The sequence below is a fragment of the Pelophylax lessonae genome (assembly GCF_965119305.1).
Source record: "Pelophylax lessonae genome assembly, chromosome: 3".
NCBI classification, from domain to species: Eukaryota; Metazoa; Chordata; class Amphibia; order Anura; family Ranidae; genus Pelophylax; species Pelophylax lessonae.
Genome location: NC_138770.1, coordinates 514,996,024 through 515,022,469, shown reverse-complemented (window position 1 = coordinate 515,022,469; position 26,446 = coordinate 514,996,024). Strand labels below are relative to the sequence as shown.

General features: G+C 44.6%; 1 protein-coding gene across 2 annotated transcripts in view; it reads left to right on the top strand.

Annotated features, from left to right (window-relative positions):
* MTHFD1L (methylenetetrahydrofolate dehydrogenase (NADP+ dependent) 1 like) overlaps positions 1–26,446 on the top strand; it is a 562,387-nt gene that overhangs the window by 142,739 nt on the left and 393,202 nt on the right. For both annotated transcript variants that reach the window (XM_082251220.1, XM_082251219.1), the window contains exons 16-18: positions 4,584–4,686; positions 19,615–19,691; positions 25,086–25,226. In XM_082251220.1, the coding sequence (XP_082107346.1) occupies positions 4,584–4,686; positions 19,615–19,691; positions 25,086–25,226 (321 nt within the window). The remainder of the gene's footprint in view (positions 1–4,583; positions 4,687–19,614; positions 19,692–25,085; positions 25,227–26,446) is intronic.

Genomic DNA, 26,446 nt, shown 5'->3' with positions numbered 1-26,446 from the left:
TAGGCCAACTGGACGGGGATTGGCCTCGCAAGTTAAACGTCTTGCAAGGTCGCATATGGCTAGGTCTAGGCCCGAGTCGCAGTGTTCCTATTTGGCCGACGGCCCCCACTTCGGCAGGGAGGGGTTCTGTCAGGAGATGGCGCCCGCCTGTTCCGGTATGGTGAGTAAATGTTCCCATCTCTTCCCCTGGTGGATTTTGGGGTGGACGCGAGCCCCTCCCTGGGACGGTCGGACCCTCGCATTCCCGGGTTCCCCTCTGTCCTGTCATGCATCCCCTTTTCTACCCGCCCCACTCCTGGGGACTGGAACCATTCTGCGGGCCCCTGGCGCCAGACGAACAATCATGCGGAGGGGGTCCTCTACCTTTTCCTCCAGGGGCCCACCTGCCGATTGATCCCGTTTTGGAGTCTGGGGGGGTCCTCATGAGGGTTTTCAGCTGTTCCTGCAGGCCGCGTGGGGCCACCATTTTCTTGTAGCCTCATGTGCTGTGGAGATTGGCGGCCATCTTGGTACACCCAGCAAGGACATTTTGCAGTGGTTCTCACTATAGAATAATTCTAAGGGAGTTTGGGACTTTAAATGAAAACGCAGGTGCAATCTGGGGAAATTAATAAAAATGTATCCAGATATGTATATGCTGGTAAAAATGTGTATAAGATCATAGCATAATAAACCATAATGTTTTATAGATAAACAATATTTATTCACATAGAAGATGTATAGTAAATAGTACAGTAATATTGGTAAACATGATCAAGACCACTGATACCACAAAATACATACTAAATGACATGATTGACACAGAGTAACATGATTGCACATATAAAATGACCCATATAGCTCTCAGTAATACAACGAGGAGGGACATAATAAAAAATTAATTCATAAATACATAATAAACAGTAAATATTGGTAACGAATTCATATAAATAGGTTGTATGATGATATCATGTAGCATCTAAAGTAGCTCTACGCGTTTCGTGAATAAGTTCACTCATCAGGAGCAGATGCGAATTATGTAGATGTATTATCTATAACAAGATAAGAGCTCGTTGAATAAATATGCCAGTAGTACAGTGAAGAACAAAAAGAAGAGGGGGGGGGGGGAAGAAACAGGCTGAAAAGGAAACGTAAGGCAGGTTTGTAAGCCTCCTCATACTTACAGAGCTATAAAGGTATCCAAAGTATCCGTATACAGTTTAAATATTACTGGTGCCTGGGGGACGTCTTTTCCGGGAGCTGTGGTAATAGGGTACGTGGAAGTAGCCCAAACTCTGACAGCAAGGTAAATCATGGGGTTTGTGGTAGTGCCTGGGAGTAGAGTGAGAGGGGGAAGATTTGAATTGATAAATATAAATGTGCACCATGGGTAAAATGGGCAACGAAATGTGGGTGAAAAAGTGACTGGGGCAAAGGAGTGGGGGTAGGTACATGAGTGAGGACGTAATATCCCAAGATGGAAGTTAAATGCGTGAAAAAGTGAAAAAATAAATAATCAAAATAGGGTGAGAGAGAATTAGTGAGGATAAGAGAAGTAGTACCTTTAAATAATACAGTATGAGGCATAGTAAGAGGAGTGCGAGAGACCAGGATAAAACAGAACCATAGGAGTGATAAATAGATCCACCAAGGTGTGCTGGCAGTGATGGAGATACGACCAACCGACCCCCCAACGTCACGCATGCGTCCATAAGAATAGGGGAGAGACTGTAGGACATCCATGCCGAACGGCAAATGGCGCCAACTGGCTTCCCCACATGGACGCCGGTGGAAAAATAACATCTCGGCGTGCGGCGTCACCAGACGTCACGCATACCGAGTGTAGAGCGTGGCGTCGATGCGCCACTGGTATCCGCCCGACCCCTAGTTCTCACTATAGGACTCAGAATGGGAGTTCCTGGAGGCGTTTTTGTGGGTGTAGCCTCTCCCTATCCCCTGGGCTGTTTCTGAGATCCTTCCTTGTTTGGATCGAGCTGCTGTTGACACGTGTGCAGACGTTCTGGGCTGCCTGCTGCATCTGGGTGCAGTGAGTCTGGGGGTCTCTCTCTGCTGGGGGTCTCCAGTGCGCTGGCCTAACCTCCCGGGGGCGCTGTAGCGCGGTGGGATTTTTTTTGAAGAAGAGGAAAAAAAAAAACTGTCACTTTTTTCAACCTTTGCTGACGGGTTCCCCTGGTGCAACATGGACCCTACAGACCTTGTGTCCCCACCTGACCCCCTCAGGAAGGCCGCGGGGCCCTCCGGACCCCAGCCATCTACAGATGCAATTTTGGATGTTCTGGAATCGTTTGTGTCCCAGGTAGAGGTGGCCTTTAACCCCTGCCTCATCTGATGTCTCAGGTTCTCATTCAGCCACCGCAGACGCTGGTCTCCCTGCCTGGCCTGCTACCTCGTGCCCTGTCTCCTCTGATAGGGTGACATTTCTACTTCCACTGCCATGCAAGATAAGGCGCTGGTGGATGCATTCGTTTCTGTGCATGAGACCCTAAAAATGGAGGACGCAACTGCGACTGAGGCGCAGGTTACGTTTGGCACTCACAAGCCATCCTGAATGGCAAAGGTTTTTTCCTTTCCTGCATATTTTGATGTCATGCTCAAAAAAGAATGGGACTGCCCAAAGCCTTCCTCTGGGGTGCCTAAGCAGATTGCTAGATGCTACCCTTTTGAGGTGTCCCTGGTAAAGAAGTGGACTGTGCCACCTGCGGTCTCCAGGCTGAAAAAAGCTACCACAATTCCAGTGGAGGATTCCCCGTCCTTTAAGGATTGGAGGATAGGAAGGCGGAGTCTGTGGCACGCAATATGTACTCCCTGGCGGGATCTGCACTGAGACCGTTGTTTACGGTTGCCCTTTTCACGCAAACATTGACTGAATGGGCTAAGTTATTACCCTGTAACCTGGAGGTGAGACAAGTCCCTCCTACCTTTTGAGGAGCTGTTTGACCAGCTGGTGCAGGGGCTGCAGCAGTGGTCCTCCAGCGTCTACTTTGGCTAAAGTGCTGGTCTGCGGATCAGACTTCAAAGAAGGCCTTGACTGATCAGCCTTTTCAAGGAGATGGCATGTTTGGAGCTACCCTGGATGACATCATTAAGGGTCTCACGGGGGGGGGGGGGGGGGTGGGGTGAGTACCTTTCTTCCATAGGCCAACAAGGGTAAGGACCCTTGTCGTAGACGGGGTCCCTCCTTTTCAGCACACAAGAAGTTTATATCGTCGCTCAGTCGATAAGGCAAAGCCCTTCAAGGCTCCCTCGGACAGTTCCAAGCGACCCTGGTCTGGCAGACAAAAGTCTGGTTTCTCCAGTCCTGCGGACAAGACCACCTCGGCCTGAAGGTGTCACTTGAGATGTCGCTTGTCACTAGAGATACTATGTCATTTGAGAGATGGTTCTCAGTCCACTGTGGCTGCTGACAATTTCCAAGATGGATAGAAGAGTGACAGTCGAAAAATACTTTTTTATTTTTATTTTGTCACATTTTTTTTGTGAGTATAGATCTGTTTGTCCCAATCATGTTGGAATCCACTTAATCTGACAGACTCCCTACCTCTGTTGGAACTCTTTCTTCCTGTTTGAAGTCAAGTCCATGTGTTCTTGGTCTTGGCTTTATGAAAATACTGCTCTCCTGAACCTTATTCACCCCCTTGATGTATTTTAAGGTTTCATTTAGGTCTCCCCTTTTACCTTCTTTCCTCCAGACTGTAAATATTAAGTTCCTGAGGTTTCTCCTGATGCGTTTTTATCCATCAGACCTTTCCCTATTTTGTTGCCCATTTCTGGACTCGTTCAGTCTTATCTTTTTGTAAGAGCGTTCTCCAGAACTAAATGAGGTCTAAAAAAAAGTCTAGAGGAATTGGGGCCTCTTTTCTCATGCTGGTTACCTCCTTTAGTGACTCATCCTAGATATTTGTTCATTTTTTCCCACTGTTCAGTCACACTGTTTGCTCATTGTGCAATCATCTGAAAAAGGTATTCCCAGTAGCAGTCTCAGGGCATTGGGTGTCTACACAAGTGATGCTTTTACAGGTAAATAACAAGCACATATAACATTTTGGGAAGATAGTTGTTGAAATGAATGGCCTGGTCTGGTGACAAGTCTTTTTTTTATTAACCATCTTTCCTTTGATCATTTTACAAATTTTTGGTCATGACCATTGTTAATTCTGCTGTTTTTATAAAAAAAAAATAAAAATAAAATACCTTACACTTAATATGTGACTGGATATACAGTATAATGCCAAAGAAGCTACCTGGTTGTTGATACTACTGCTTTTGTGACTTGGTTACTACAAAATGTAATCACCAGTACTGACCATTTTGAATAGGTAAACTAAGGGTTTACAGCTATTGTTTGTATGAGCAGTTGTAGAATGGGCAATAGGCATCCTTTTACATATATCAGATCCTCAAGGTAGAATAAAATCAATTAAAGCTTTTTTTTTTGTAGCCTCCTTATTTTTAAACAAAAAAGTAAATCACAAAGCGTTTTAGTTTATTCTTGGAGGGCATAGCTGTGAGAACTGACAGGGCACGAGAGGCATCTGTAAGTTTGAGTACCTAAACATTATTTTTTAATACGTTTTTTTTTCTAGAGAATAGGTATTGACAAGACAGACCCTGCATCACTGACTGCGGACGAGATCAGCAGATTTGTCCGCTTGGATATTGACCCTTCTACAATAACGTGGCAAAGAGGTAAGGGAACGAGACTGGTGTGTGTATAATTAAAAATATTCTATATGCATATCTCTCGGTAACTGATAACATTTTGTGTGCAAGGTAATTCACAACGGTGTCCTAGAGGATTGTAGTTTTAGCCAACGTTTCCCTTAGATGAAAAAACAGTCGGCTAAAAGTCCACGCATATTATATGAATTTGAAATTTCAGTTTGAAATCGTTTACAGTGATATTTCCGTATTTTCCATGCATATTTTTTGTCTTTTTAGTGTTTTTAGAGATTTAAAAAATAAGAGAGCACAGCAGAAAACCTTTTTGAGGGCTAGTTGAGGTAAAAGATAAATATCATCTATATTGATCAACACTTACAGGGAGTACAGTAAGAGTTGGTTCACACTATGGTGACACGACTTCGGGGCGACTTAAACAAGTCGCCGTGCACCGCGACTTGGGCGCGACTTGCACGGACTTTACATAATGGAAGTCAATGCAAGTCGCTCCGACTTCGGACAAAAGTAGTGCAGGAACCTTTTTCTAAGTCGGCGCGACTTGAGTCGCTCCTATTAGAACGGTTTCTATAGCACAGAATGGAGCACGACTTGTCAGGCGACCAAGTCGCCTGACAAGTCGGAGTAGTGTGAACCGGCACTAAACTATCATAACAATATACTGCTACATATCCATCAAAACGGGTAAATAGAAAACCAGGGAGCGGGTATTCCAGATCAATGAATAAAGATAAATAGGCCAGAGTTAAGTACCTGCTTAATTTCTCATAGAGAATCATTGTAAACAGGTCTATCGTAATACAATATGTCATTGTGATCGAGGAGCGATCATCATACCAGCAAGAAAAAGAACTGGAAAAACAAAGGAAAGCGCTACAGCCCGTGCGAGTGGCAAACCCAACTGCCTTGGCAAAAATTATTAAGAAAGGGATTGTATATAGTTTATCCAAGTCCATGCATATTTTTTTTTTTTTTTTTTTTTTTTTACAACATTTCTATAAGCCCTACACACCAAAGTTACAATTTTGAGACTGATGGGATTAAGTATAGCTATTAAATGTATCCAGTGCTATTCTACATATAATAGGATGCCCAATTCATTTCAGAAGACTACTGGATTAATATGCTGGAATGAATCTGTCTGGTTTGTATGCTTTGTATTTACCATAAAGATCTGACTCTGAAATCACTCAGTTCCTACATCATAATGTAGTTTAGGCACAGAGCCTGCAGGTTTGTTTTTACATCCAATATGGCTAACTTTTTGATCTCGGCCAAAATGTACAGGAAGAGTTGTTTAGGAAGGGTGAAGGATATATCCTTTTCTACATGATAATTTTTCTGTTCGTAAAGTATTCTTGCTGACCAGATGGATGTTGTGATGGTACAGGTTCATGAGGGGACCCTGAGCTGTTTTCACAGAGAATAAAGCATTAAATGATAATCTACAAACTCCATGGGATCATTGCCTCTTTCTACCCTCCTCTTCCCCAAGCACTGACTATGTTGTGACCGCATTATATCAGAACAGTTTTTTGTCCTCCCTAAGAAGGGAACTTGACTTTTTGAGTTTGCTGGTTTGTCTTTCAGGTGAGCTAATTTCTTGATCTTTTATAAAAAGTTGGCTGCCTTTTTTAAAGTCCTCCCCCATTCATAGGTGTGAAGTGTTTGTCTGGTTAGCAAATTCTTGTTCAAAGTCTTTTTTTCTGAGGGAAGTTGCAGTTTGCGCTCAGGAACTTGTTGGAAATCCATTAAAGAAATGGATGACGGTTATACCTGTTCACATTAACATCATAGGTTAGCTTGTGATACATTTTATCACCCATGATCATTAGGTTGTCCCCATTAGGAGGTTTTGGTTCACCCCCTGTTCCTTTGTTGTAAAGTTTTATATTTCTTAGCCTTTCCCAATCTACCCAAAACAAGTGATATATTTTGGCTGGATTTCCATTGGTGTATATATAGACAATGAACTTCTAACATTTGCTTCCTTTTGGTCTGTTATATATACAACAGAAAGTTTTATATAATATCAGTAGGTGCAAAAAAAAAAAAAAAAAAAAACCTGTTGGACCTGACAATCTTCTTCCCTTGCACAACAGACCTCTATTATTTAATTGATTTCTGTCAAAGTGACATGAAATTTTCCTACAATTAACAGCTTCAGCCACTGATCAGTATACTCTGCTGGTGGTGGAAAATCTTTTCACTGCTGGCTGAATGGAAAAAAAAACTAAACCTGTACCAACCCATTTTTGGCCATACTTCTCTTGTGGGTTAAACAGGAGTACAATATTTTGCTTTCCTTTGACCCCAGAGTCAGCTAATAGTGGACTAAAGCCCATTGTCAGCGGACAGACATTTTTTCTCCGGGCTCAGGAAGTATCCCATCATAATAATGGGATCCACCCAGCTGCCTGAAAAGTTGCTGTAGTCTTTTTTGTCTATGGCGATTGGAAACCCCTAACAACCTTTTTTTTTTTTTTTTTTTCCTTTTAAGGCAAATGCCTTGAATCAGAATAATTTACTTCATCGTTTTGCAATACAAATCCTAAAATGAAATGCAGATGCAGCCCCCTTATGTAAGACATCACGTACCTCACATGCATATTATCGTCATAAAAAAAAAAAAAAAAAAACCCATGTCCAAGAAAGGGGGGGGGGGAGGTTACACATGCACATTTAATATGCCCTAAAAAGCCTCTAGGATTCAAAAAATTTATGGACTGCGGAAAAATAAGCGGTTTTGCAGCCTGGTGGTATGAGAGGAAATGCTCATAAAATGCCTGCCAGGTGGGTAAATTTAACAAGACATTTACAGGGTAGGAGCTATTCTACAGAATATTACCAGCTCTATAAAAGGCACCCCCTCTCGCCCAGTTCAATGCTTGGTAAATATGCTCCCTAATAATTTTTTGCATTGTTTTTATTAGCCTTTGTGTAAGGCCTTGGGAAAGGTTTTGTACTAAAGTGGTCTACCCAATTGTGGATCTGGAAGTGTCCCACCTTTAACAAAGTCACCAACATACCAGTGGAGGGTAAATCTTGCCTTTTTTAAAGCTAAAGTTTACCCAGCTTAAATATTGCCTTTCCTGGTTTCACACCCCCATTCTCTCAACATGCTAAAGGCTAAAATAAAACCTTTCCATTTTCATTACATATTTTTTATAATCAAGTAGGGATGCACCGAAATGAAATTCTTGGCCGAAGCCGAATAATAATGAAATGTTTGGCCGAAGACCGAACGCGGTGTTTCGCATTTTTTCCATTTATTTTGCCAATTTTTTGTCCTCTCTTGTCCTCTCATGTCTCTCTCTCTCTCTTGTCCTCTCATGCCTCTCTCTCTCTCTTGTCCTCTCATGTCTCTCTGTCTCTCTTGTCCTCTCTTTCTCTCTCTTGTCCTCTCATGTCTCTCTCTCTCTCTTGTCCTCTCATGTCTCTCTCTCTCTCTCTCTCTCTTGTCCTCTCATGTCTCTCTCCCTAAATGTTACTGTAGGGAATGGGATTCAGTGCACACTGCAGCCTTGTACCATAGGGTTAATGTTAGTGACACTGTAGGGATTGGGAAGGATGCTGGGAATGGAAATCAGGAAGCATTCAGGCAGCCTTGTAAATTTTATTTGCAGATACAGGGCACTGGGCAGGTCAGGGTTAATGTGGTAACATCAATTACTCAGTGACAGTCAGTCAGTGTCAGTGTGGACTCGATCAGATTATACCGTGACAGACAGTCTCTCATAGTGGTGGTAGTTGGAGGCTGGAGGTGGACTAGTAGGAGCCTGGAAAGGAGCACAGCCGCATACATACATTACTCACTCGTGCACTGCAGCCCGCCCCACACATTCAGTGAGTCTTACTCTCCTCCCTAGTTTTTTCAATGGCACATTCAGGAAGCCAATCACGCCGTGAGTAGCGGCACAGCGGAACCAATCAGGTGTGCAGGCACGCGTGATTGGTTCGCTGTGCAGCTAATCACGGCGTGATTGGCTTCCTGAATGTGCCATTGAAAAGACTAGGGAGGAGAGTAAGACTCACTGAATGTGTGGGGCGGGCTGCAGTGCACGAGTGAGTAATGTATGTATGCTCACCGCTGAAGTGTCCCGGCTTCCCCTGCCTAACACGGAAGTCTGTGAGTCCTCCGAGTCCCTTCCCCCTGTAAATATCGTGACCTCGGCGATATGAATATCGCCTACGGCCACAGAACGATAGTCGATATCATATCGACTATCGTTCAGCCCTATTGTTTGGCACAAAATTATTCGGCCTTTTGACTTATTCGGCCGAACACCGAAAGTGCTATTTTTTCTATTTTCGGCCGAATAATGTTCGGCCGCCGAATATTCGGTGCATCCCTATAATCAAGGTTGGTGGGAAATGCCAGCAGAATGCTGTAAATAAGTTACCTTAAAATATAGCACACTGACTTAGGACTCTTTTCAAGAGCTCTGTCTTGATTTAAGCAGTGGTCTGGCCCTTTGAAAGCAGTTTTGAAAATATCAAAATGCCTTGATGGGTGGATGTCAGTCTAAAGTAGTGAGTGTTCCTAGACTGTCTTGGGAAATGCTCACGTGTTTTACTGAGCCGCCATGATTCAAACCACTGAAATACAGTGAATGAAAGGTGCAGGCAAGGGACGGTAAGGCTGGCGAGGAAAAAGATGGATGATCATGGACGTCCTCAAGCTAGGAAAAGAGGAATACTATATCTTGACACACTGCAGCATCTAATGCACACTCTGAAAAGCATCACATTTGTGCAGGGAAATCACTGTAAGCTATTTTAGTATTGGAGAGGAGCTTGCGCAACTGTGCAATAATAAATATATGGCTGAAGTTCAGCTATGATTTCTGTGACGGAACAGAAATCCACCAGGTTTGTCATTGCCTCCCTTCACCAAGGAAGCTATCTAGATTCTGTGAATCTAAACAAAGGATGCACACATGCATGTCCCCATGTTTTTAGAACCTCAGCATTTGCTATGATTTGCTGTGAATCTCCTGCATATTCAGTTCATGGCCCTACCTCTGGCCTCTCCTCTGCACCTCAGACTCAAGTACTAGCCCTGCTGGACTCTCGTTACATCCCTTTCTGTCTAGGGAATAGTCGGCGCAGCCTCTGTTGGGCAATGTCCAGATATTACAATCCTGTTTCAGAAATAGTTGCAGGAAATGATTGTTTGGAGTGTCTGGGTCTAGTCCTAGACACGGCTCTGGTCAACCATGTCTCCCTCAGGAAAACCTTCAAGCTTGATACCAGGTTCATATTCTCCATCTCTCTGCTTTTGAATGAGTCCTGGGTCTGATGGTAAATTCCTTTTTGAGGCAGTCCCATTTGGCCAGTTTCCCTCAACTTCTAGAATTTAACATTCTGCTGTCATGGAGGCAGTCAGTATAGCTTTAGGCAATTTGACCATCTCTTCAGTATTGGAGATTCTTACTGGCGCGTCATTTGAACCAGATTCAATAGGAAATAGCCACAGCAGTGGCATACATCAACCATCAGGGAGGAACCACAATTCTCCCTGCAGCAAGCGAGGTAGAGCAGATCCTGTCCTGAGTGGAAATGCACATCACATCCCAGCCGTATTCCCTGCAAGGGTTCACCTACTTCATTACACATTTTTTTTTTTTTTTTTTTGCTGGTTCAGAAAGACCTTCACGCTTGCAGTCTTAAAGATCAGGTTCCATACTCCCCTGTCAAGGTGTATTCTACTAGATTGGTGAGTGCTTCTTGGACTTCCAACATCAAGCAACTGTTTTCAGATTTGCAAGGATCTCACCTTGTCTTCTGTTCACACGTTCTCTTAGGTTCTTCCAGGAATGTTGAGATGCCAGGTTCAGGTGTAAGGTCCTTTTGGATGACTCTATGAACTGCATGCAGTCCCCAGTTTTCTTTTTTCTTTGACTGCTGTGCAGCCCAACCCTCAGACTGCTTTTGGATGCTTTAAGCTTTGGTTGGGATAAAGCCTGCGTTCCTATGTACACATCTGTCCTGGTAGCCAGACCTTAATATTTGTCTCAACAGTTCACAGGTTTTTAAATCCATCAGCCATAACATTGTGATTACGAAGAGGTAGCTTGAATATCATTGATTACCTCCTGGCAATGGCCTTAAGTGGGTGATATTAGTCAGCAAGTGAACATTATGTCCCTGAAGTTAATGTGGTAAAAGCAGACAAAATGGTCAAGCATAAGGATTTAAATGACTGTGACCAGGGATAAACTGTAGTGGCTAGACAAATGGGTCTGGGCAACTCCAAAACTAGCTTTTGTGGAATGTTCCTTGCCTCCAGTGATCAGGACCTTCCAAAAGGGTTCCAAGGATGAAAAACCGGTGACAGGGTCATGAGCAGTCAAGGCTCATTGATGCATCTGGAACAAAGGCTGTCCCATGTAGTCTGATCCAATAGAAGAGCAAGTGTAGCTCAAATTACTGAAAAACAAAATGGTGATTCAGATAGGTGCCAGAACAGTGCAACAAAGGTTTTGGCTGCATAGCCACAACGGTCAAGGTACCCTTGTAATCAGTATCCACAGCCAAATGTGCCAACAATGGGCACATGAGCATTCGAACTGGACCATGGAGTAATGGAAGAAGGTGGCCTGGTTTGCGGAATTCAAGAAGGGTTTGAGGAGAACAAGTTTGAAGTGTTGACTTGGCCTTCAAATTCTCCAGATCTCAATCCAAGTAAGCATCTGTGGGATGTGCTGGAAAAGTCTGCTTCAGGGAGGCCGCAACTTTCAGCTTACAGGACTTAAAGGATCTGCTGTTGAAGGCTTGATTTCAGATACCACTTTCAGAGGTCTAGTAGAGTCCACACCTCCACAGGTTGTTGGGTTGTCTTAAGGTTATGGCTGATTATATAGTGTATCAATGTCAGCTGACTGATGCTTGGCTGCTCTTACTCTTGTAAATGCGAATACCCTTGCCGTTTACCCATGCGTGTGTGCTGGGGAAATCTGCTGTAAGCATTTGTCCAGGTAAATAGAAGCACATAACGGCAAATTTCACCACAGGTGGCACTTTCACATTTTGGGGAAATATACTGAATGCACATGTGTGGGTAAACACTGATGCTGAAACAATCGACTTTTAAACAGGTATGTCCTCGGACACCCAATGTCCACGTACAGCCAGTCTCTTGTATCAGTGGCTGAACGTGGCCTGTGCAGCTCCTGTGCCCAGGATTTTTACATTTGAGTGCTTGTAATCCTCTAAATATCCATGTGCATAAGGGCAAAAGGCTGGTTTCTTACAGAACACTAAAGGTACAAATGCTGCCTCCTTGTTTGGGGGAACCAGTCAGGGGGCATACTCTTAGGAACTGACCTTAGTTAGGGACTCGGGTGAGCAGATGTTTGGTTTGATTTGTTACAAACTTGCCCTCCTGAATTGAAACAGTTTGCGGCCTTGCTGAATAAAAGTGCAGGACAAACCTACTTAAACTATTTCTGGATGTCTTGTTCTTGTGCAGATGGGCCTGTTCCTCTAAAGCTGGCCATAGGAGATTTGCTTTTTTTTGTTCAGCCAAAAGGCTGGAGTCTTCTTAAACCACCCCTACCCCCCTCTTACCGCCACCAGGACTGTGTGTATGCTGACAGTGGCTCCAACTGTCAGAATACTCTGATCAGTGGCTGCAGCTGATCTGTCTGTAGCTGATCTGTCTATGTCCAGCTTCACACAAAAATACAGAATTAAAAAAAAAAAACTATTTGAGGAGCTAGATCAAAAAGCAAGAGGGCAAAAAGTCATTCAAATACCTGGTCTTTTCAAGAAAGGTAAGCAGTGGCAATCATCCGGTTTCTCTAATGCCAGGCTTTCTTTAAGGGTGATAACCTGAATAGCTTGGATTATGCTAAAAAGTGGCACTTCAAGTAGTGGGCCTTTTTTAAATGTTGCTCTGGTGTTTTACTACAATGTGTTAAGTTTTAATGACTTGAAGTCCTTCATTTACAGTTATGTATGCTACATTGTCTTGGCCTTTGTTCTGTTTAGTGAAATATGATTGCTTTTAAAATCAATGAAGCTCCCTGATCAGGGTTGTGAGTGTCTTTAGAACCAAAAACTTTCCATACTTCCAACACTAACCTCAAAACTTACGACAATATATAGATCACGTAAAATTTTAATTTAGTAATTTAGATAAAAATGCACACAAAATTCTATGTCCCTCTACCTTAAAATATATGGTGTAGTAAAAAAAACACAACAGCAATGTAGCGCTGTAAATCAGCTGGATCTAAGAGTTTCAGAACATGGAGCCACTTTCTCGGGACTCAATATGCATTTAAAGAAATGGGGCTTTATAACAAAAAAATTTCTCTAGCGCTCATTGACAGACGTAGTCCTCGGTGATACAGCACCTTCGGGTTATGTTGCCTCCACAGGAGCAGGACTAGACAGGAAATTAAAAAGCTCTGGCCACACCCTAGGGGCAGTCCCAGAGGGTATATCCTCTCTCTCTCTCTGCCTCAGCAAATCAGTTATTTTCTGTCTAGTTAGGAGTAAGGACCTAGATACCTTGCTGGGATCTTAGGTCCTGGCAAGATTTTTTTCTTAAAAGATTTTTTCTCCAGTGTTCCTGTGAGATCTTCAAGCAAGAAAGCTGAACTGGGCGACGGGCTGGATGTTGAGATCCGGTGGTCACCCCAGTTCAGCCTACGAGTGCGTGCAGGCCATAGCTCCGCGCTGGGTCGGCCGCGACAAAGTCCCATTAAAGGACTGACCCCGCGAGTTAAACGTCTCGCTGAAACGCCAAAGACCATGAGTCACGGCGTCCATATCGGTCGACAGCCCTCCCGCCCCGGTGGAGAGGGGTACTGTCAGGAGTTGGTGCCCGCCTGGTTCCGGTATGGTGAGTAGTATGTTCCCCCTTTTCCCCTGACGGGTCTTGTGGTGAACGCGGGCCCCTCTCTGTATGGTAAGATAGAGTCCCTCTCTATCCTATAAATGACACAGATCCTCCTACTTTGAGTATGATTTTATGTGCAAAAAGCCAGGAGGCTTGGTTTGGGAGCTAACAATCTAATTGTATACATGTTAAAAAGATTGTAATCAGTGGCATTCTGGGAATCTTACGGTGATAAGAATAAGCTACCTACCAGTCAGAAGCCACGGACATGTAGACTGCCTTCCTAATCAGATCTCCAGCTATTAGCAGGCCTCCCGAATGGCCATGCGGTCCGCCAGGGCCGGTACCGCCAATCACGCCAAATCCCCATGCAGAGAGAGTGTTGTGTGCCCTGCAGCACACCGCTATTCAGTACAGGCCGCCGCCATTTTTTTTGCTGGATCGCACGAGCCGCCATTTTGGCGTAGCCTCGTGTCTCCAGCATGGGGGCGGCCATGTTTGAGGTGATCCAAACACCTTGTGGAGCTAGGGGAGGCGCCGGAAGGCGTGCAGAGGGGCGGAGCCGCCTCCTTTCTTCCTGGCCAGCCAGCCAAAAGACTTCCTGTTTGTCAAGACAGCGCTGTAACCTGTTGCAGTTAAACTCTGAGCATCAAGTGGTGAGCCTGGGGGTCTATCTCTCTCTCTCTCGATCGATAGGGATCCCTAGCAGGTAACACTAAGGGGCTTTTTGTGGCGCTGGGGGTCTGGAAAAAAAAAAAGTTTTTTATTTTTGAATTATATTATCCAGGAAGTGACTGGAATTATCATGGACCCTGCCACACATATTCCCCCACCTGTTTCCCTCGAGGGGGCCACGGGACCCGCCGGTGCACAGAGTGTAGAGTCATTTACAGCAATTTTGGAGTCTATGGTGGCTCGGGTGGAGGCGGCCTGTCAGGGACGGGGGTCAAGGAAGCGACCCCCACCTACCCCTATACTATCTGACACCTCTGACTCAGATTCAGAGATGGTCACTGCAGTTGCAGGTTCCTCTGCAAGGGCTGTTATCTCAGGTAAAGCCCCCTCAGACAGTGAGGAGGACGTTTCTTCTCCCGCTATAATTCAGGAAGAAGCATTGGTGGACGCACTAGTTGTGGCAGTGCAGGAAACCTTAAAACTTGAGGCTTTACCGGCAGAGGCAACTGAAACAGAGATTCCTTTTGGTACTAATAAGCCCATCAAAACGGTGAAGGTTTTTCCTGTACCCAAGTGTTTCGGTAATCAGATTAAAGGAGAATGGGAGCATTCTAAACGTACCTTTACTATTTCCAAGCGTATTGCTAGACGCTATCCGTTTGAGGAATCCATCATTAAGAAATGGACGGTACCACCAGTGGTGGATCCACCTATTTCCAGGCTGAATAAAGCCACGGTTATCCCAGTGGAGGACACTTCGTCCTTTAAGGATCCGGTGGATCGAAAGATGGAAGCAGAGTCCCGCACCATCTTCTCTCTGATAGGGTCAGCATTTAGACCAGTAATTGTTATTGGTCTAGTTTCCCAGACACTTGCGGAATGGGCGAGAATGGTACGCCAAGACCTTAGGGGAAAAGATATTCCCCAGGAGACATCTGATTTGATGGAACAGATTATACAAGGGCTACAGTTTATCTGTGACGCAGCCTTGGACACTACTCCCTTATTAGGGCATGCATCTATGTCAGCGGTGATCCTCAGACGTGTGCTATGGTTAAAATGCTGGTCAGCTGACCTAGGTTCCAAAAAGACCTTGACAAATCTCCCTTTTCAGGGGAATCGTCTATTTGGGGCCAACCTAGATGAAATCATTAAGGATGCCACTGGGGGCAAGAGCACTTTTTTGCCACAGGCTGCTAAAGCTAAGGGACCTCGCAACAAGCGAGGACCTTTCTTTACCGCCCATAAAGGGCGCCCGGCTGGTACAAGCGGGAAAGGCAAGACTCCTCCAGGAGGGTTCAAGAAGGGCTGGTCGGACAAGCAGAGGACCAACCCAGCCAAACCCGAAGCAAAGGAGTACACAGCCTGAAGGTGCGCCCCCACCCGGTTTCAGGGTGGGGGGACGTTTTCACCGGTATTCAGGACATTAGATCGAGCATCAACCACGACTACCGGTGCGATTCTTCCCTTCCAACATTTAAGTACTACAGGAAGCGGTAGTTACCGTTCCCTGAATAGATCTTTTCCTTTACCTTTTCCTAAGATTAGTCCCTATACCTCACAGGAATCGGATCTGGTTGGCCAGATAGGCCAAGTAGCCTCTAGTCGGGTGACTTCGGTCCCTGAGGTTCAACCAGAAAAGATCACCCTTCCGGATAACTATCAGGTATCTGATAAATGTGTGGGAACAGAAAACGACCAGACTTTCTCGGATGGTCGGGGCCAGATACCTCTAGGGACGCCTGGTTCAGATTCTATCAGCGCCAGTGGTCCTAGAAATTCTAGGCTGGCCTCCTCAAGCCGGCCTGGCCGACTTGGACATGCTAGTCGCAGACGTTCCGTGGGAACTTCGTCTCAGGGAGTGTCTGTGGTCTCAAGGACCAATTTACCATCATGCTTTACAGTCGCTGGTTTTAATGGTCTGGCCATTGAGACCCAAGTACTGAAGGACAGAGGTTTGTCTACTTCAGTCATTCCTACCCTTATTAAAGCAAGGAAAGCGACTTCCAGCAAGGTCTATTATCACACATGGAAGACTTATATTGCGTGGTGCGAATCTTTAGGATTTCCTCCACGTACCTATTCGGTGACTCGAATATTGGCCTTTTTGCAACAAGGGGTTGAGCAGAAGCTAGCCTTGAGCACCATCAAGGGTCAAGTTTCAGCATTAGCAATCTTCTTTCAGAAGCCTTTAGCTACCAAGTCCTTGGTGCGGAATTTAATCCAGGGGGTGCGGCACCTGGCTCCACCAGTCCGCGCGCCCTTACCGCCCTGGGATCTTAATTTGGTTTTGTCGGTTCTACAGAAACCTCCCTTTGAAAACATCAGGGAGATTCCCTTGCTTACTTTATCCCAGAAGGTGGCCTTCTTGGTGGCTATTACTTCTGCTCGCAGGGTGTCAGAACTGGCTGCATTATCATGCCAGTCCCCATACCTAGTGATTCATAGGGATAAGGTAGTACTTCATCCTAAGCCATCTTTTCTTCCTAAGGTGGTTTCAGATTTTCATCTGAATGAAGATATTGTACTACCTTCCTTGTGTCCTCAGCCCAAGCATCATCGGGAACATGCGTTGCATTCCTTAGATGTGGTTCGGCCAATCAGGGTATACCTGAAAGCTACGGAATCATTCCGTAAGACGGATTCACTTTTTGTGATCACGGATGGCCCCAGAAAGGGTTTGCCTGCATCTGCCGCGACCATTGCCAAATGGATTAGACAAACGGTGGTACAGGCTTATTCTATTAAGGGTCAGAGTCCTCCGTTCCCTGTTAGGGCGCACTCCACTCGAGCGCTCAGTACTTCCTGGGTTTTTCGCCATCAGGCGTCAGTGGTCCAGGTATGTAAGGCGGCCACCTGGTCGTCGGTACATACCTTTACAAAATTCTATAAAATTGATGTGACGGCATCGGCGGATGCCTCATTTGGCCGCAAGGTTTTGCAGGCCGCAATTTGAGGAGACCGGTGGTCTACCTCGAGGGTTTTTTCTGTTTGGAAAAAAAAAAAAAAAAAAAAATTTTTTCTCTTTTTTGTTGAGTCTCATCATTAAGGATGAGCATTGTAAACTTCTAGTTGGCACCGGTTGGGCCTTCTAGATTGGGATTTGATTTTCATTTTCCCACCCTTCATTTGTGATACTGCTCTGGGACGTCCCAAAGGTGCTGTATCACCGAGGACTACGTCTGTCAATGAGCGCTAGAGAAAAATGGATTTTTGTAAAATCTTACCGTAAAATCCTTTTCTCTTAGCTCATTGACAGACGTAGTCCCCGCCCCTCTGTTTTTTGAGTTGGGTTGGGTTAAAATCTCTAAAGACTGCTTTTTCACATAACTGATTTGCTGAGGCAGAGAGAGAGAGGATATACCCTCTGGGACTGCCCCTAGGGTGTGGCCAGAGCTTTTTAATTTCCTGTCTAGTCCTGCTCCTGTGGAGGCAACATAACCCGAAGGTGCTGTATCACCGAGGACTACGTCTGTCAATGAGCTAAGAGAAAAGGATTTTACGGTAAGATTTTACAAAAATCCATTTTTTACGGCTAGAATGACAATGGCTTAACATACACTGCTAAAAAAAAAAAAAATTTAAGGAACACGTTCTAATCCAAGTATAGCATCAAGTCAATTAAACTCCTGGGATGTTGATCTGGTCAGTTAGGTAGCAGAGGGTGTTAATCCATTTCAGCTGCTTTGGTGTTAATTAAATCAACAGGTGCACTAGAGGGGCAACAATGGGCTGACCTTCAAAAAATGTTTACAGGTGGAGGCCACTGAAATTATATAGAATTCCCCCCCCCCCCCCCCCCCTACTCGTTTCTAAATGTTTTTCACTAGTTTTGCACTTGGCTAGGGTCAGTGTCACTACTGGTAGCGTGAGCCGATACCTGGACCCTATAGAGGTTGCACAGGCAGTACAACTCCTCCAGGATAGAACATCAATACGTGCCATTGCCAGAATGTTTGCTGTGTCTTACATCAGTCTCAAGAGCATGGAGGAGATTCCAAGAGACCGGCAGTTACTCTAGGAGCGCTGGACAGGGCTATAGAAGGTCCTTAACCCATCAGCATGACCTTTATCTGCTCCTTTGTGCAAGCCTAAGCAGGATGAGCACTGCCAGAGCCCTACAAAATGACTTCCAGCAGGCCACTGGTGTGAATGTCTGACCAAACAATCAGAAAGAGTTCATGACATTCTCTAGTGGGCCGTGTGCTTATTACGTGCCACTGTGGAGCTTGATTGGCATTTGCTATTGAACACCAGATTTGGCAGGTCTGCAACTGGCAACCTGTGCTTTTCATAGATGAGAGCAGGTTCACCCTGAGCACATGTGACAGATGTGGAAGGGTCTGGAGAAGCTGTGGAGAACATTAAGCTGCCTGTAACATCATTTAGCATGGGTCAGTGATGGTTTTGGGAGGCATATCCATGGAGGGACGCACACACCTCTACAGGCTACACAGTGGCACCCTGACTGCCATTAGGTATCGCAATTAAATCCTTGGACCCATTATCAGACCCTACGCTGATTCAGTGGGTCCTTGGTTCCTCCTGGTGCACAACAATGCCTGGCCCTATGAGCATGCAGCCAGTTTCTAGAGGATAAAGGTATTGATACCATTTAATGGCCCCAAGCTCGCTTGACCTAAATCCAATAGAACACCTCTGGGACATTATATTTCGGTCCTTCCGATGCCACCAGGTTGCACATTAGTTTCTTCAGGAGCTCAGTGATGCCCTGGTCCAGATTTGGGAGGAAATACATCAGGACACCATCCGTCTCGTTAGGAGCATGCCCTGACGTTGTCCGAAATGCATACAAGCATGTGGGGCCATACAAACTATTTTGTATGGCCCCACAAGTACTATTTTGAGTTCTGCAATGAAATTTCAGCAAAATGGACTAGCCTGCTGCATCATTTTTTTACTTTAATTTTCAGAGTGTTGATGATTTTCATTTATCAAACGTGTGGCTTTCTTTCATCCCAACACATAACCCAGTCCATATCAGTATAAATATCCAGCATATTTTTCTTGATGGGTTTTTCAAAATGTTCCTATAATTTAATTTATTTGAGCAGTGTAGTATAACATGGATATGGCAACACTTGCGAAGAATCTATTTGAGAAGTTGTTTGATACTCTCCCCCATACTCAATGGGCACAGCTCAGCCATCTGATGTGAGCCCAGTGCATGGACATTCATTTAATGGTTTTTTATTTTCACACACACAAACCTAGTAGGCCAAATTGCCTTGGCCTTTGTAGTACTGTTTTTTTTTTTTTTTTTGTTTTTAATTTCTTCAGTTTTTGCACAGGATTTGTTTTTCTGCATTGTTTTGTATTACATGTTTCAAGCTTGTTTCATAAAATGTCTGTCTTGTTAATGGGTTAAACTTTTTGTACTCTTTCTTTAGTGGTTGACACAAATGACAGATTCCTCAGGAAAATCACAATTGGACAAGCAAACACAGAAAAGGGTTTTTCCCGCCAGGTATTACCACTGAGATTAGTTAAATACGTTTATGGCAAGCAGTGATTTTTTAGCTGCTTTCTGTGTTTTTATGTCATTTTTGTGGGCTTTCTGGTTTTATGCAAGACCTCAAGAATGATGCATGAACTCAGGATTATAATTTAGCATGGAGAAGTAAACATGCAATTTGTTCTAATATGAAAGTATTTGTTTTTATGTGTATATTCAGAAAGTTTTCTCATTTAGATGGAATTTATTTGATATGAAGCCAGGAAGTCCCCTTTTTGTAAAGGATGTGGGATGTATTGACTGAGCATTTATTCCACAGTCCTCTGAGAGTGCATGTCGAGCATATTTTTTCTAACCACACACTCCAAATGTTCTCCATATTGCACCTGCATTTAAGAATAGTCACTTTTTTTATTGCTCTCTTCCAGAGTTGGAATGAGAGTAAAAAGCAGCCTAGGGATGTAACCATGTTTATTGGCACAACTTCCAAGATGTTATCAATGGAGTGCCTAGTTGCAGAATGTTCTACTGCCTTACCAAATTACCAGTTTTGATTACTCTATGGGCAGGCTTGTTTTACTGAAGTCTATCTATTGATAGACTTTAGTACAATCCGCCTGTTGTGTTTTTCGCACAATCTCGGTCATAGGCTATTGCCACTGGCTGTGGTCATTGTATTTTAAAGGCAGGGAAACCACCTACTGTCACAATACAATGGCGCAGCAGGAAGTCAGTGTTGATGGGGGGGAACCCAACCGTTTTCTTTCCTTCAAACCATGGTTGATGAAAAGAAAATTGCATAATCTTTTGCCAGTCTAAATGTGGCGAATGCTTTGTTCGCTTTTTTTTGTTTATATACACTGCTCAAAAAAATTAAAGGATTACTTTTTAATCAGAGTATAGCATCAAGTCAAACCCCTGGGATATTGAGCTGGTCAGTTAAGTTGCAGAGGAGGTTGGTAATCAGTTTCAGGTGCTTTGGTGTTAATGAAATAACAGGTGCACGAAGTGGGAAACAATGAGACAACCTCCAAAATAGAAAAGTTTTACAGGTGGAGGCCACTGACTGTTTTTTTTTTTTTTTTTTTCTTCCCTACTCATGTTTTCTGACTTTCACTAGTTTTGCATTTGGCTAGGGTCAGTGTCACTACTGGTAGCATAAGGCGATACCTGGACCCTATAGAGGTTGCACAGGCAGTCCAAACTCCTTCAGAAAAGCACATCAATACGTGAAATTGCCAGGTTTGCTGTCCAGTCTCAAGAGCATGGAGGAGATTGCAGGAGACAGGCAGTTACTCTAGGAGAGATGGACAGGGCCATAGAAGATCCTTAACCCATCAGCAGGACTGGTATCTGCTCCTTTGTGCAAGGAGGAACAGGATCAGCACTGCCAGAGCCCCTACAAAATGACCTCCAGCAGGCCACTGGTGTGAATGTCTCTAACCAAACAATCAGAAACAGACTTCTAAAGGGTGGCCTGAGGGCCCAACATCTTCTAGTGGGCCCTGTGCTTACTGCCCTGCACTTTGGAGCTCGATTGGTATTTGCCATTGCACAGCAGAATTGGCAGGTCCACCACTGGCACACTGTGCATTTCACAGATGATAGGTTCATCCTGAGCACATGTGAAAGGGTCTGGAGAAGCCATGGAGAATGTTATGCTGCCTGTTACATCATTCAGCATGACCAGTTTGATGGTGGTTCAGTGATGGTCTGGGAAGGAAATTCCATGGAGGGACGCAAAGACCTCTACAGGCAAGACAATGATAACCTGCCATTAGGTATCGGGATAAAATTCTTGGAGTCTTGTCGGACCCTACGCTTGCGCAGTGGGTCTTGGGTTCTTCCTGGTGCAAGACAATGCCCAGCCTCATGTGGCAAGAGGTATGCAGCCAGTTCGTGGAGGATAAAGGAATTGATACCATTGAATAGCCCAACGCTCGCCTGACCTAAATCCAATAGAACACCTCTCGGAAATTATGTTTCGGTCCATCGGACGCCGCCAGGTTTCACCTCAATCTGTTCAGGAACTTGGTGATGCCCTGGTCCAGATCTGGGAAGAAATACCCCAGGACACCATTCGTCATCTCATTAGGAGCATGCATAAAAGCACCTGGTGTTCATGTGTGATACGTCCCTGGACTTGGCCTTATTGGTGGCCAGGACGTCAGCAGTGGGGGTTGCTAGTCACCTGATATGGCTGAAATGCTGGTCGGCTGACCAGGCTTCTAAAAAAGCTGTTGCTGATCTCCCTTTTATGGAGGAGAAGCTATTTGGAGCCTCTCTGGACACGTCTTACTGTCGCAAGGGGTGATTTTGCCGATTCCAGCTTCGGAACGCTTTCAGGGGTTTTATTCAAACTTGAAAAGAAGGCAAGGTGCGCCCCATCCTAGATCTCAAAGCTCTGAACCACTTTGTGCGGGTACAGAAGTTTCGGGTGGAGTCCATCCTTACGGTAGTGGACATCTCTATCTACGCTGGACACAAGCGGTTTCTTTGCTTTGTGGTAGCCGAGCAGCATTATCAATTTGTGGCGTTACTCTTTTGGTCTCCCCTCCGCTTCCAGGGTGTTTACCAAGGTTCTGGCTCCGGTGTTAGCATTGCTGCGCCAGAGGGGGATTACAGTGCTGGGATACCTGGACGATATCCTGTTGAGAGCGATATCTCATTCGGTTCTGTTGGAGAATCTGGAGGTCACTGTAGGAACTCTACAAGAGTTTTGGTTGGAACATCAATTTCAAAAAATCCGCATTGACTCCGGTCCTGAGACTGAAGTACCTAGCCTGACTCTGGATTCAGCCTTGAGGAGGGTTTTCCTCCCCTCGGACAAACTTTGTCTGAGTCATTAGACGACTCGCCTACGCGATTGTCTGGTTCAATCAGAGGTGGCCGAGATTCTGACTTGGGCAGAAAGATTTGTTCCAGCCCTCTCTGCTGTACACATCCCAGGTGTGAAAAACTGGCACGCAGATTACCTGAGTTGTCAGGTGTTGGATCAAGGGGAGTGATCCCTACACCCGGAGGTGTCTCACCTACTGTGTGTTCAGTGGGGGACCCTCGAGGTCAATCTGTTTGCCTCCTACCTCAAGAAGGTACAGAGATTCGTAGCCCGGTCTCGAGATCCTCTGGCCAACGCCACAGACGCCCTGGTGGCTCCTTGGGGTCAGTATCAGCTAATTTATGCATTTCCCCGTTGAAACTTCTGCCACGTCCTCTGCGCAGGATAGAGGTGGAAAACATTCCAGTCATTCTGGTGCCTCCAGACTGGCCTCGTCAGTCTTGGTACGCAGACCTCATAAGATTGGCCACCGGTACCCCTTTAGAGGCTTCCTCTCAGGGAAGATCTGTTGTTTCAAGGTCCGATCTTTCATCCTGCTCAGTCGCTGGCTTTAACGGCATGACCGTTGAAAGTCAGGTGTCGAGAGATGGGGGTCTTTCTGAGTCTGTAATCCCCACTCTCCTCAAGGCTAGGAAGTTGACTTCTCGAAAGATCTATCATCGCACGTGGAAATCGTACATTTCATGGTGCGAATCGCTAAAAGTGCACCCTCGCCTTTTTTTTCTTTTACCAGGGTTTTGGCTTTTCTAAAGAGGGGTTGAACAGCGTTTGGCCTTGGGTACTATCAAAGGCCAAGTTTTGGCTATTAATTTTCAACGCTTATTAGCCACGCACGCCCTTATCCGGGAGTTTATTCAAGGTGTGGGCCATTTGGCGTCGCCGTGGCAATCTTCGTTATAGCCATGGGATCTCAATTTGGTGCTGTCTGTTCTTCAAAAGCCCCGCTTTTGAGACAATTTGGGAGATTTTGCTGCTTGCTTTGTCTCAGAAGGTTGCCCTCTTGGTGGCGATCACTTATGCCCGCAGAGTATCTGAATTGGCGGCATTGTCTTGCCACTCGCCTTATCTAGTGATTCAGAGATAAGGTGGTACTTCGCCCTAATCAGTCATTCCTTCCTAGGTGGTTTCTGATTTTCATTTAAATGAAGACCTTGTACTGCCTTCCATTTGCCCTAAACCTCAGCATCCTAAGGAGTATGCTTTACATTCTTTGCATGTGATCCGGGCTATCAGGGTTTACTTGGAGACCACTGTGTCCTTCAGAAAATCGGACGCTCTGTTTGTTCTTACAGATGGACCTCGTAAGGGACTGGCTGCATCTGCTGCAACCATTTCCGGATGAATCAGATACAGTGGCACATGCCTATTCACTGAAGAGTCAGATTCGTCCTTTTCTAGTGAAGGCGCGTTCTACTAGAGCGCTGAGTGCCTCCTGGGCTTTTCGCCATCAGATGTCGGTGCTACAAGTTTGCAAGGCGGCAACTTGGTCGTCTGTTCATACCTTTAAAAATTCTACAAGGTCGATGTGCTGGCATCAGCAGATGCTGCTTTTGGCCGCAAGGTTTTGCAGGCTGCAGTTTAAAAGAGAACCCCTTTTTTTGGTTTCTCTTTGAGGGTTCGTTGTTCCGGGGGAGCACTTGTTTGCTTGAGCTCTGTTTTACCTAGTTGGCTACGTTTTTGGCCATTGGGGCATTCAGGTTTTTTGTTTTGTTCTTGTTCCCACCACTCATATTTTTACTGCTTTGGGTCATCCCTATAGTCTATGATTAAGCAGAGCTGTGTCTGTTGATGGAACGATAGAGAACTGGATTTTTGTAAGAACTTACCATAAAATCCTTTTCTCTGAAGTTCGACAGACGCAGCACAGGCCCCTCTACTTTTGAGTTATGGGTTCTTTTTCTGTTACTGCTTGCAACACAACTGTTGAGTATAGCAGAGCCTGAGGGGTTGTGCTTGCTGGGACAGCCCCTATTGGCGTGGACAAGCCTTTTTTCAGCCTAGTGCCTATCCCTAGTGGGGGGAGCATAACCCTATAGTCTATGATTAAGCAGAGCTGCGTCTGTCGAACTTCTTCAGAGGAAAGGATTTTACGGTAAGTTCTTACAAAAATTCATTTTTTTCTTCCCTTTTTTATGTGATTGCATTCCCTCTGTCCATAAGTACTTAGAGCTGGGTGAGGAGAAACTGCAACACAATGATTTCCCCAGTAAATGGTTGTGGTGTGCTTGTCAGCAGAAGCCTGATCAGCAGGCGGAGTTCCTAGCACAGCTAGAAAATTGACCATGCTATGCTCTCATGCCTACTGTGGTCAGTTTTTATTAGTAAAGCAGAAAGACTGGCAGGAATACTAGGTATTTCACACACAGGATGCAGTACATAGAGAAAAGGATACTTTTTTTTTTCTTACAAGTATATGGTACAGCAGGCACACATCAGGAACATGAAATGTTGGGTTAACATGTTGTTTTTTTATTTTAAGGGCAATAACTTTGGGCTTGTTCAGTGCTGTGATACTTATAGTATACCTCCTGAAACTTTTAAACTTGCATCACTTTTTGTCTTTCTAGGCTCAATATGACATTGCTGTCGCAAGCGAGATTATGGCTATACTTGCTTTAACGGACAGTCTCCGTGACATGAAGGAGAGATTTGGAAGGATGGTTGTAGCTAGTGACAAAAAAGGACAGCCAGTGACAGCAGAAGATGTGGTAAGACTAATTTTCTCGTTGAGACTTGCTGTTTCTTTATAAAGTGAAATTAAACCCACTGTTTAATTTACATTATTCATACTCTTTCTGTATGTGGATAATGGCACTGTTATTAAATAAAACCCTGTAATGATATCCTTCACTTGATCTACAAAAGCTGTTGCAGGCAACCATGTTGTTCAGAGCGGCCATGACAGTCTGGCAGCCCAGATATACAGGCAGTGATATTCTTCCCCCCTCCCCACCTCAATTCACTCATGGAATGCATAGGTTTTACACTTCAAAAGAACAGTTATCTCAACTCAGAGACCTGAAACCACTTATTGCTATCTGCAGGATGTATGTTCTTCCAACAGGCCTGTCGTAACACTTTGAACAAATCCATTAAGGATAACCGACAGGTAGTCATAAATGGCAATCAGCAGCAGCTCTGTTCTTTAAAAAACAAATACACACACGATTCATACATGCAGACAGGAACATCATACATTGATAAGTATATATATTTGGATGAGAAATGCCATACTGATCGAATTAAGGCCATGCATGACCACCCTATCACATATAGAATAGAAGATGGAGGGCAGATATTCCCTGTGTGATAATTTTATCTGACATTATCTGTGTTTGGTATCTCTTGATGCAAAATTACATGCTGAAGGATAAACTAGCAGTTTAAAGAATGTAACCATTACATATTTCAAGATATGAATAGTGGTATAAATCTGTCCAAAGAGGAGGTCCTGATATTGTCAGGACAGCCCATTGCCACTCCGTTTTAATTGGTCAGGGGTATCAGTCGACACCCCTTTGATTCCAGAAAAAAAGCTGACTAAAACTCTGTTATCAGAGTTCTCATGGCAACATCAAAGAAGGAACATCTATCAAGTTTGAGAACCGATCACAACTGGCTCATCGATTGAACCCTGATAACATCCAGGACATTGAATGCAAGTATTCTTCCTTCTCAATTCTACCTTATTTTTCTAAATTGCTGAATTGTGTCTTTCTTTGAAACACCTTTTTTTTCTGTAAATATTTTATTTGCACCAATTTTGACCTTTTTTATTAAAAACTTTATTTTGAAAAGTGTTACCCTTGTCCCTAAGCTCTTAATGCAAGCTAACAAAGAATCTGTCTCTTGAAGAGTGCTACTGTATAGAATAAATCCTCTGAACATTCCTGTCTGTGGTGACAGTATTTTTTACAGATGATTATTC